Here is an 11,352-nt window from a genome sequence, read left to right as displayed (position 1 = left end):
GTGGATGAACCCTAGTGAAATGTAACAAAAAGCTCGCTAGGAAGTTTCAGCCAATCAACAACCTTCTTATCGCTTTCCTCAGTATCTCATTCCATGACATCACAATACTGAGAAAACGAGACACCCACTAAAAGCATTCCCAATGCAAGTCCTTATTTTCCCCTCTTTTTACCTCCACGTAGGCAGTATTTCTTTTCTTTTTCACAGTTTTGGTGAAAGCAAGGTGAATGCAAAGGTGAATATTAATCGATGTTAGATTTCGTCTTGACGTAAAAATTGAAAAAACGCTCCGGACGAAATGAAACATCCCGCCTGAAATTAAAAAAAAAACCCGAAAAATCAAGTTAGACGGATTCCATCCGAAAAAAAAACCTATTTAAAAAAAAAAAACACACGAGATGGAATCCAATATCCCCTCCGAAGTTCACAACTCAACCACTATCTCGGTTGAAGGTTTCACCTTTGTTTTGACTTGGGAAAATAGTCATCTTACTATTCACCTTTGCATTGGGCAAAAGTTTTGAACTATTTGTTTGAACCATTTAGAGGTGAATAAAGTCACAAACCCACCATAATGACTTGTATTGGGAATGCTCTAACCAATACGGAAAAAGACAACTTTTTATTGGGCCTTTTCTTATTACGGGCTTTTAGCCCACCTTTTCAAGACGATATTTCAGTCTAAGCGTCATGGTTTGATAATTGAAATTTTAAAGAAAAAAAATGGTGGCGCGAGTGTTTTTGTTGCAGAAACGTTTCTTCTGTAGTGAAAAACAATCATGGAAAAAGAGTGTGAAGCAAGTAACGAAAACCAACTTCATGGAATCCTTAGAGGAGTTAAAGAATGATATAAAAAACTGTGATTTCATAGCCATTTCTTCTTCAAAAACAGGTTCTTTCTCATTACAAGCTCCATGGGCGCGTGTGCTTCCTCATTTTGATACTCTGGAAACTGCTTACCTTAAAAATAAACATGCTGCTGAGAAGTTTCAGATTTTTCAGTTTATGGTTTGCCCATTTAGTCTGAAAAGTTCTAAGCTTGTTGCTTACCCGTAAGTCAAGCAATTGCTCTTTATTTGCTTGTTTTATTCCCTTTACTGTGTTTTGGGTTGTTGGAATATCAGTATTTAGTTGAATTAGTATAAATGTTTAATCTTTAATGCATGCAATTGTAATAGTATATGTATAGGCAATGTAGACACACTGTTTGGTCTAGATATATTAGCTCAGTTTACTTGGGTTGTAGGCAAGAACCTTAACTTACTAGTTACCATGACATAATTGAAGGACTAGTAGTAAATTGAGAAGATGGAGACTTCTTGGAGGTCTCGTGGCAATGCTAGAATTACAAATGCTTATGGCGAAGATAGGAATTTGGAATATTGAGAATGATAGGGAGGTAGTATTAGACAGAACATCATGCGCGAAGGTGTAGCTTTGAGATTGTTTGACTAAAGGAACGTTTTTGTTACTTCATTTTTGGAGGGCAAAGTCTTTATTTTTTAGTGAAATTAAAAGGTTGTATGTAACACAAATTTTCCTACTATATGCTCTGAGTTTGTATGGTTCTGAGTTTGTATGCTACAGGTACAACTTTCATTTGTTCCCAAGGGATGAGTTAAATATAGGAATGCCATCATACAGCTTTTCGTGTCAAACTTCTTATTTGACATCTATGGCTCGACAAGGCTTTGACTTTAACATGTGCATACATGATGGTAAGTTTGTTACAGTTTGCCGAGTTTTGTACATTGCTTGGTAGCAATCTTATTCCATTTAGCCAGTAAACCATATAAATCTTCAGAAGATCAATCTTGTTTTTTTTTTGGAGTTTCAAAATAAAAAATGGAAAAATAAAAGAGTATAAAACTATGTAAATAATTACGTGACTAAGGGTTGCCTGTGCCCATGGGACTCCAAATTAGGTTCACCTACAGAAACAAAGTTCTGGCACATTAGCACCTTGGCATGCCTTCAACATGCTTTGAGCCTTTGACCTGTATACACCACATATTCAACCCATTCTGGTCTGTCAAGATATTAATGATAAATAGATGTATTTTTCTTTCTTGACAGGCATATCATACCTATCCAGAGTTCAAGAATCTGCTGTGAAACAACAACTTGAAAATCCTGTTAGTGATGTATATAAAGTTAAATCATCCTTGACATCATCAGTTTCTGATGTAATGTTTATGGATAGGATTAAATCAAGAATTCAACACTGGAAGAAAGCATGTAAGGAACAGAGTAAGGATACAGACGGTAAGGAAAATGCTGCACTGCTTCCATTTGAACTTATAACTTCATTCTTGATATGGGGTGTCTATCATCATTACAGATGCTCTAGTTAGATCCATAAGGAAGCTTATCTTAGGAGGTGAAGTGTATGGATCCAGGCCGTGCTTAACTATAGATGTTTGCAATGAACGCCAGGTGCAACTAGTACTAGAGGTAAATGAGTAAAACCCCTTTTTTTTTGGGTGAAAAAAAGATGACTTTGTAATAAGTGTATAGTCTCTGTATTAATTGGTGTTCTGTACATCTTTGCTGTATTAATGTGTATCAGTCCTTATTGTTGGTTGCAGATGTTGAATAAGTGTTTTGATGATCTTGTACCTTTGGTCATCCCAGAAAAAGGTGGAGGATCCAAGGGTGTACGTGCTGTGCTGACACGTTCAGAGGAGGACAAGAATCTTTTCAAAGTAAGGACCAGGAAACTGAATGATGCTTTTTTATAATGCATGAACATATGATCATGGAATAGTTTTGACAGGAGGAGCTTCGAGAAATTGAAGAGGAACAAAACAAGAAAGTCCGTGGTTTTCGGGAGGTGATAGATGTCATATCTGCTTCTCAGAAACCAATTGTTGCCTATAACTGCCTGGAAGGTTACATCTAAAATTGCTAGTTCTCTTTCAGAAGTTGGACTAGACTGTTATCTTTACCAATATTTCTGGACATGCAGAATTTTCTTTCATTCATTCAAAGTTCATAGCTTCCCTTCCGCCAAGTATGAACGAGTTCATGTGCTCCTTACGCTTGGTCTTTCCCCAGATCCTTGATATCACCCATTTGTTGAAGGAAATCGGCCCTCTTAAAAAAGCAAGCAACATTTACGCTGCTATTTCCAACTTGAAGAGACAGTTCTTTGTACCCCTTGATATCGAAATTCCTCACCAAGGTAAGCCAGTCCTACCTGTGCTGATTATCTTTTCATTCTTAAGAGTTTCGTTTTCCAGTGTAACGAGAGTTAGTGTCTTCTTATTCTCTCAATTTTTTCATTTATCATTATTTTACTCTTTTTTTTACTGATTAAGTACAGCATCACGTTCTTCAGTGCAGGGACATGAAAACAAGAACTATGGGCATAATGTACTTTTTACGGCATATTTGTTTGCCAAGCTAAGTTCTCTTCTGAAAATTACTCCTGATGCTCAGGAAAGCTCAAGTGACCATCAAGCTATATCCATTAATAGATATGCAAACAACTTCAGTCCATGCTCTGCCAACCTCCAGGAGCCTACTAATGAAGATGACATATGGGTGAATAGTACAATGAAGGTGAGCTCTAGAGATTTGATTTTATTGTGGGGATTTAGTAGTGGAATGCCTGCCAGAGAATTAAAAAGCCTGTTACATGGAACTCATGATGTGTTTTTAGAAGACTTTGAGCTTAGATTGTTGGATAAGAGTTGTGCCGTCGTAGTTTTTAAGAAGCCTCATGCTGCTGAGGAGTTTCTCAAGGTAATTGGTTCTGGAGGTGTTGGGTATGATGCTCTGAGGGATTTGATATCAGAAGGGCTGAGAGCAGCAGAGTACGAGGCTTACAAGAGGGTTTGTGCATCAGCTATTTTGGAGACAAACTTAGCTGATTCATTAGACAAGACCTTAGCAGAGCAAACAGATGATATTTTAATATCTGATTCAAAAAAAGCTGCAGATGTATACTGGAGCAGTGAGTTGATCATTCTAGATGAACTCTGAAATTACAATCCTCATCTTCTTTTTATATCCAAAAAGCTTTAGTGATTATTTGTATACAAGAAAGCTGCTCAGGACTTGAGACATTCATTAGAAGTGCTATAGAGTATTCTTCATTCCTGGAGTAACAAAAATGGCTGGGACGTTGATAATCTTGAACAGAGTAAAATGTGTTGAACTGCAGGAAAGATGGGAACAATGAAGAACTATTGCGGACTTGTGCTTTTTCAGGAACAAGAAAGAAGACAATTTTCCTTACTTCACTGGTCAGTAAAGAACTGTTTATGAGTATGTACGTGATGTTTTTTTTTGAATTTCGATGTTTATTTTTGTTCCCCAAATTCCATTAGATGTAAATAGGTAATATATGACTATATGAGGACCCATCACTGTAATGTATTAGTTTTGATTTTGGAGTAGAGTAAGTTCAAATATATCTTGTGAAGTAGTTTTTTCCATCAACCAACATACACACCATCGAGTCAAAGACAGACCGTATGAACATTTTGTACTGGCCTGATTATTAATGAATGGATATTTTTTGCTAAAAAACACTCACAGATGACAGGAAGGAGTTCAGGAGAGACAAACACACACACACACAACATGAAAAAACACAAACGAGGAGAAGCAAGATGGTGGTTGACAACATAAGCGTAAATGGTGGTTGTACTGTTAAAAACACAACAAATACAGGAATGTGATATCTGTTATTATAGCAGCAAATATAATTACAGTTGTGAACTTGTGTTTAAGAGAAAAGTATGAAGATGTCGAAAAGGACTCAGGAGGATAATCTCATTGATGAATTTATGGTTCCAGAATCGCAAACAAAGAATCCATGACTACATAGACATCAAATCCTTAACTAAACTAAAAACGAAACACCAAAATCACCACCAATGGATATTACACATTCTTGAAGACTTAAACGAAAGCGAAACAAACAGATGATCCATCATGCATCATAATATATATTGGTCAAATAGTTTCACCATGCAAAAGCTTCACACCCTCAAGGACTCTTCTTTCTTTCTTTCTTTCTTACCCAAAAATATTTACAACCTATGAATTCATGTCAAGGCAGCAAATCCACCCCCTCTCATCATCTGCTTGAATTCCTTATAGTTAACCATACCATCACCATCTACATCAACTTTCCTTATCATCTTCCTGCAGTCTTCTACAGTTCTTCCTTGTTTTAGTCCCAATGAAGCCAAAACCGATCTCAACTCCTCGACAGTAATGAATCCATCTCCATTTTGATCAAAAACATTGAATGCCTCCTTCATATCCTCCTCTTCGTCCCGCTCGTCCATTATAGTTTGGTACAATGCACCAAATTCTTCGATATCCACACACCCGTCTCCATTAACATCAATCTTTTCGATCATTTGAATTAAATCCTTATCAGTGATGAATATACCCAGCTTATCTAATGAATCACTTAGTTCTTTCTTCGTTATACGTCCATCACCATTGTGATCAAACATTTGAAAAACCCGCTTAAGTTCCACGGGGTCCATTGCATGTTGATCCATTATTTTCTTGTCTTGAATCGTCCCCGAAGCCAAACAAGAAGAAGAACAAGATGGTGTAGTTGATGAAATGGTTTTTGTTACTACAACATGGGAATCGAAAAAGAGCCAAGAGGAGGGTAGGAATGTAGAAAGTTTCTTGGGGAAAAAATAGAGAAAAATAGAATGCACAAGGTTGTAAAGAAAGGAGATTCTTAACAAGACGGTTGGCATTTGAGGTGTTGTATGGTTTTGAGAAATTTGTGGAGAAGAAAATTTTCCTTATATAAAGAGTGTTGGTTGTTTTGCCTAGAATGCCGTTCGAATCAATGGCACTTTTTAGAGCTGTCTTCTTAACGTCTTTCTTTTGCCTTTGACGTGTTGTAGTTATTTGTTTCAAAAGCGCGTTTGGTGTTTTGAAACTGAGTTTTATTTATCCTCTACTCCTTGTTCTCCACTACCTAACCTACCTACCTAACATTCCACTTTTCCAATACACACACTTTATTATATGTATTTTTTGGGGCAACCAGCAGTCCAACATATACACTCAGCAATTCTCTTAAACAGATTATCCGTTTATGGACATGTTATATAGTGTCTTGACGTATTTTATTTAGTGTTTTGAACAACTTATTTAATGTTTTACTCACGACCATGTGATAAGTATAAATGAAAAAAGTTGTTCAAAACACCGTTTCGGTCAATGGATAATTCGTTTAAGAGAAGGCTGAAATTTGAGTATACATTGGGTAAAATGTTCAGATAATGGTAAGACACAGCTTTTGTGGACTAGACTCACCTGAATATAGAGTCTTGTCAATTGTCAAGTATTACACATTCTTGCACAAAAATTCCTCGTGAGAACTGTGAGACATTTTGAGATTTAAATTGACTTCTGGCATCTACTTTTTAAAAAAAAATACATACACCCCAGACATTTAAATTTCTTATTAAGTTCATTTTGCGTGGAGTAGGTTGACTACTCAACTCATGGGTGTAGAGGAGTGGCAAGTTTTACGGATTTTAATAGTGATACGAAGAGAGGACCGTTGTTAACGGATCTATGAAAAGACATAAAGAGACAGTTAAAGCGTGAAAAGCGCCAACAACGCGTCCAACTGACATGGACCTACTCTAACGGCTAATAACGTGTCGTGTAATGAGTTTGTGACAGGTGGAGTGCTGTGGTAAAGTTGTGTACGACTCTTTTTTAGTTTGGCTTCCTGTTTTGAGTTCAGAAAACTAGAGACAATTGGACTCAAGATCCCTAGACCCGGGTACAGAGAACATCTATGTAACCGTGTTACGGTTATCTCCCCGTTGATCCGAATCCGAAATATGTGTGCCTTGATACCTGTGTGTGCGCTCCGAGATGTGTGTGTGTGGACCGAGATACGAGATGTGTGTGTATTACACGTGTTACGGTTATCTCGCCGTTGATCCGAATCCGAGATGTGTGTGTGCACCGAGATACGAGATGTGTGTGTGGTACAGAGATCAATCTCTGTACCCGGTTATAGAGGAATTAGTCTACTGAGCAGACATTTTTGCTGATGCATTTCAGATTGCAGTCCAAGACCTGAAGTATGAAGACTATGAACATAGAAAAAGTCAACTTAGAATGCTGCATTGGAATTTCGTTGGTAATGTCAAGTATCGAAACCTTAAGGAAGAAGCCAATGTGAATACTAATTGAAGTGTTTGATCCAAGGGGGGCATGTTTTATGGTTTCAGATGGAACTGTATGACAACTACTCCAGTTATCCCTATTTGCAGACCTAAAACCCTGCCAACATATCTTTCAAGGACATCTGGTCTCATTAGTTCAACAACTAGTTGTAGGCCTAGGCGAGTTATCAGAATCAGCTTAGTAAAAATTGTGGTGAAAATAAATTAAAAGTTTAAATCTATGCTATCTTTCATTCCAAAGCAAATTAGGGAACACTCGAACATAGTTTACATAACGACATCCACGAGGATATAGTCAGTCCATTGTGAATCTTATATCGGATGGCTTTAGTGCAGTTAAGAAGCAATATTGCTCCTGCGCCAAGTCCAATAGTTTGACCTCATTGGGTCCACAGTTTCCAACACAGAACATATGGTTCTTGCAACGTTTACGTCAGGTGGATCTGGATGTGAGGTTCTCAATGGCTCAACAGCATGTATGATCTCTTCACTTGGTTCAAAACCTAGGCAGACTAGATCCAACAGCAGACTCAATGCGAACACGTAATTGCTTTTATTCTTTAGAACCTTCAAGAGCATTGAGGAGATCTCAGGATCATGTGTGAAAGAAAGGGTATCACCTTTATATAAACCTCGAAGGTATCTCCAGGGGCTCTCATTCTCAGGGTTGGAGAGAATGGCTTCAATGGTGTATTTCACCTCAGAATCTCTCATGGCTTCCAGGCCTCCCAAAAGAGGAGACCTTGTTACCACAAAATGCCTCTGTTAAGACAGGATAAACGATCAGAATAACTTTTGCAAAGCATAATTGGCTGACGAAAAAACCAGGTTAAAAATGTCAGCGATTGCCCACATTTGACGTACCTGATTCCAAGCAGAATTGTTAAAAACATCTTCTTCAAGGAGCTTGTGACAGTAATCAAGTTCACCTTCCCATCCTCCCAATGCTTGAAGAACCCACTGCAATGAACAAACTTTATCAATCAACAAGTGACCAACTGATGCTAACAAATGATAAGTTCTTGTTCACACTCATATGCCAAAAAAGCTGCACGGCACTTCCATGATATAATGCTGGACGGTTGATTTGGTTAATCAGTTCCCTACTACTAGAATCAAATTTGAATGCACTCTTTTCTGGAATCCTGAGGTCGATACCTGTCTCAAGTATAAGCATGAACGCATAGTTTTAGTTTAAATAACACAATGTGAGGGCCCTCATTTGGTTGGTTAACTTGGATAATTCTAGGTAATGCCTGGGAGATTAAGGCTAGATAGGCTTTTGAGGCTTTCATGATGGTCGCCACAGCACCCATTGCTTCCTTTACATGCTAATAAATATCTTTTTCAGCTACTGACTACCCTGAGTCTGGACTGAAAAAAATATACTTCAATGAAAGATTCCTCTGATCACAAAAGATAATTCTTCTAAGAGGTGTGTTTGCCAAAACAATAAGCCAGACTGTAACAGGCCAGAAAGCTGGAAGCAAATAGAGCAACTCACCTGCCTATGGGACCAAGCATGGTAGTTTTTGGCATCAAGAGATAGTATATTCTTGGTGAACTCAAGTTCCAGTCCAGTTACTTCAGTTCCTAACTTTTCTGCAACCCATCGCCTGTGATGCCTACGGAGGACCAAAGAACATTGAAGACTCTAAGAAGGCAGGGGGACTAAAGAAGATGCATGACGATATAGTAATAAATAATATAAAAACATGTGTTCACTAATGGAAGGAAGATAAACATAGTAGGCAAGTAGCCAACACCACCATTGGCTTCAGAGTAGGTATATTCTGTGAAGAAATGAAACAAAGCATACACAAACATAGCAAGATATCTAACCGGGATTACTTCCAATCAGAGTCGTACAACATAATCTAACCAGAGTTACTCCCAATTAGGAAGTCGTACATCCCACTCTTTTTTTAATAAGCAAGATATCCATGCAACGTGGCAACATAAATTTTTTCAATGTGTAGGTTGTTAGTGAGCATCTTATGGAAATGTGCTTTTGTTACTATGCACCTCCCCCCCAATTGACATGTGAACTATGAAGAGTATATAGATATGGAAGGAGAAAGAAAATGGACATGTATCAAATAGTGCCTCTTACCAAATCTGATAGTTTTTTGAGTTAACTTTAGCAATGCTTTCAACGAAACTCAACTCATCATGCAGGTCCACACCAAGTGTCTCGAGTACAAGTCTTCTGAAATGCCAAACCTACACCAAAAGACAAGTTTGAATTAATCAATGAGTAGATAACAAAATCTCTTTATATAAACCAAGTTCTTCCTTAACTCGTACTGAGGTTGCAATGTTCAATCCAATGATGAGCTCATAAATTAAAGGACAAATATATAGTATATTTTAACAACTGTAAATATTGTTAAACATGGGATACCCAATTATTGAGAAACAACTAATGAGCAAAAATGATTATTCACTTCATATGGGAGCTAATGCAGCTTTCAATCCACCCTCCCCCCTAAACACACAGACGGCAGGTGCCGACTAGCAAAGTCGGTAAAACCTTTGGGTGATGATACCAGAGGTCTGGGGCTCGAACCCGCCAGCATCAAAGAGTTACTGATCTCATTTAAAACAGACTTACCAATCAAAAAAAACACACACAGACGCGATTGCCGCCAACAAAACTAGCTCGAAATCTGTTTACAATACTCTCATCCTTAATCTTTTTTTTTTATTGGCACTCATCCTTAATCTGATGCTACTAACTATGCTTGTAATTATTCCAAAAGGGTATATAAAAAACTCTGATCACTAATACGCAAAATTTACACTTCATTAAAAACATGATTAGTATCCCACAGTTAATAAATAACAATAAGGTTCAGTGTACTGCACAACAAGTAAACATAGAGCTAAATTACAAAAAAAAAGAGTAAAGGTGAGTTCTTTTTTATGAAATTACAGTGTAGTTTCCAGCATTGAAGTGAATAGCTTCAGTAGTGAGTTCCAAAGATCTAAAGGTTCTCTCATCAGCAAGATAAACAGCTCTGAAATAATCCATTGTTTCTCTGAAATCATCTCTGTATGCTATTGGTACTACTGGATTTGGCCCATCGTCTTGTGGAACGGGGTTTACATCTGACCATTCTGCTCTCTGGCTCAATGGTATTCTCTCGTCTTCTTCTTCTTCATCTGATGAACTCATCTTCTTTCTCGATGCTGATTCGACTACTTGTTTGCACTGATTACCAGGATTCCTTTCTTTCTTTCTGTGTGTGTGTGTTTTTTTAATACTGGCTTAAGTTATTTGTACCCACAGCAAAATACTGTACACACCCATTCTACTAAAACTTAGGCATAGGCAAACAGTCCTTTTGATCATAGATACATAAACTAACAGGTAATAACTAGATAACTGCAAGGCAAAGCGCGGAGATTTTGAGGAGGAGAGAGAGAGGAGAGATGAGTTTGTGGTGGGACTATTCCTAACAGGATTTCAATTCCCGAAACTCGAGTTTTTTAGAGTTTCGTTTGAAATCAGTTAACTATACCCCATTCCAAAAACTCATCTCAAATTCTTTTCTCATTCCAAAGTTGAAATTTAATGAATTCCAAACTATGTTTAAATTCCAAAAGAGAGATGGAGAGGAAGAGTGAATGAGGGAGATTGAGGCTGTGTAAATCACTCTTAGATTGTGAGAACAGTTTGGATGAGAGATTGGAAGAGGTTAGAGGCAAAGATGGGAAAATGAGAGAAGATGAGGGATACGGTCAAACACAAAATAAAGGTTATTTAGGGGTACGGACAGACACGTGGAAGAGTGACACGTATGAAGTGGTTTTTTGTGAGAGTGTTGAATAGTGACCTCAAGAGTTCGCTCACGCTCACGGACTAACTAGAATAACTGCATAACAATGGGGAGTGGAGAATAAGTGAGAAGAGAGCGCAATTATTGAGAAAAAAGAGGGGAACGCTTTGAGTTTGGGCGAAGAAAAAAAAATAGGATAAATTACAAAGATCCCCACCCCCTATGGCTAAAAAACTGTTCGCGCCTCGCTCATTCGACTATAGACTTTTGGTATTCTTTACAAGACCTCTAGTTCTTAGTTCTTTGTAAGCTGATTCGACTTGCTCCAAAATTCCAAAATCATCTTAAAGCATTGATTTCCCAAATGACCATAATTA

General features: G+C 37.7%; 3 protein-coding genes across 3 annotated transcripts; 1 reads left to right on the top strand and 2 right to left on the bottom strand.

Annotated features, from left to right (window-relative positions):
- Window positions 1-682: 682 nt before the first annotated feature.
- Window positions 683-4,432, top strand: LOC147474124 (Polynucleotidyl transferase, ribonuclease H-like superfamily protein). The gene is made up of 8 exons (XM_086586635.1): window positions 683-1,052; window positions 1,588-1,718; window positions 2,077-2,265; window positions 2,342-2,454; window positions 2,589-2,705; window positions 2,777-2,891; window positions 2,969-3,184; window positions 3,341-4,432. Exons 1-8 carry the CDS (start codon window positions 724-726, stop codon window positions 3,985-3,987), a joined length of 1,857 nt encoding a protein of 618 aa, XP_086442761.1. The 5' UTR covers window positions 683-723; the 3' UTR covers window positions 3,988-4,432.
- A 323-nt stretch (window positions 4,433-4,755) lies between these two features.
- LOC147474123 (calmodulin-like protein 3) lies at window positions 4,756-5,848 on the bottom strand. The gene has a single exon (XM_086586636.1). The coding sequence runs from the start codon at window positions 5,733-5,735 to the stop codon at window positions 5,058-5,060; it is 678 nt and encodes a 225-aa protein (XP_086442762.1). The 5' UTR covers window positions 5,736-5,848; the 3' UTR covers window positions 4,756-5,057.
- Window positions 5,849-7,397: 1,549 nt separating this feature from the next.
- FTA (farnesyltransferase A) lies at window positions 7,398-10,548 on the bottom strand. Its single transcript, XM_086586640.1, has 5 exons — window positions 10,129-10,548; window positions 9,307-9,416; window positions 8,698-8,818; window positions 8,058-8,153; window positions 7,398-7,955 (listed from the first exon to the last, which is right to left on the bottom strand). Exons 1-5 carry the CDS (start codon window positions 10,369-10,371, stop codon window positions 7,530-7,532), a joined length of 996 nt encoding a protein of 331 aa, XP_086442766.1. The 5' UTR covers window positions 10,372-10,548; the 3' UTR covers window positions 7,398-7,529.
- Window positions 10,549-11,352: the final 804 nt, after the last annotated feature.

The sequence above is a fragment of the Coptis chinensis genome, unplaced genomic scaffold (assembly GCF_015680905.1).
Source record: "Coptis chinensis isolate HL-2020 unplaced genomic scaffold, ASM1568090v1 utg1343_pilon_pilon, whole genome shotgun sequence".
Classification (NCBI taxonomy): domain Eukaryota; kingdom Viridiplantae; phylum Streptophyta; class Magnoliopsida; order Ranunculales; family Ranunculaceae; genus Coptis; species Coptis chinensis.
This window is presented reverse-complemented; position numbering and strand designations above follow the sequence as displayed.

Excerpts from the sequence above, each read along its gene's own strand:
- FTA (XM_086586640.1), bottom strand. The coding sequence starts at position 10,371 with ATGAGTTCATCAGATGAAGAAGAAGAAGACGAGAGAATACCATTGAGC. Across the intron at positions 9,417-10,128 it reads TCAATGCTGGAAACTACACT|GTTTGGCATTTCAGAAGACT; the intron begins GTAATTTCATAA and ends CTTTTGGTGTAG. Across the intron at positions 8,819-9,306 it reads TCAAAAAACTATCAGATTTG|GCATCACAGGCGATGGGTTG; the intron begins GTAAGAGGCACT and ends GGTCCTCCGTAG.
- LOC147474124 (XM_086586635.1), top strand. The coding sequence starts at position 724 with ATGGTGGCGCGAGTGTTTTTGTTGCAGAAACGTTTCTTCTGTAGTGAA. Across the intron at positions 1,053-1,587 it reads TCTAAGCTTGTTGCTTACCC|GTACAACTTTCATTTGTTCC; the intron begins GTAAGTCAAGCA and ends TGTATGCTACAG. Across the intron at positions 3,185-3,340 it reads TATCGAAATTCCTCACCAAG|TGCAGGGACATGAAAACAAG; the intron begins GTAAGCCAGTCC and ends CACGTTCTTCAG.
- LOC147474123 (XM_086586636.1), bottom strand. The coding sequence starts at position 5,735 with ATGCCAACCGTCTTGTTAAGAATCTCCTTTCTTTACAACCTTGTGCAT.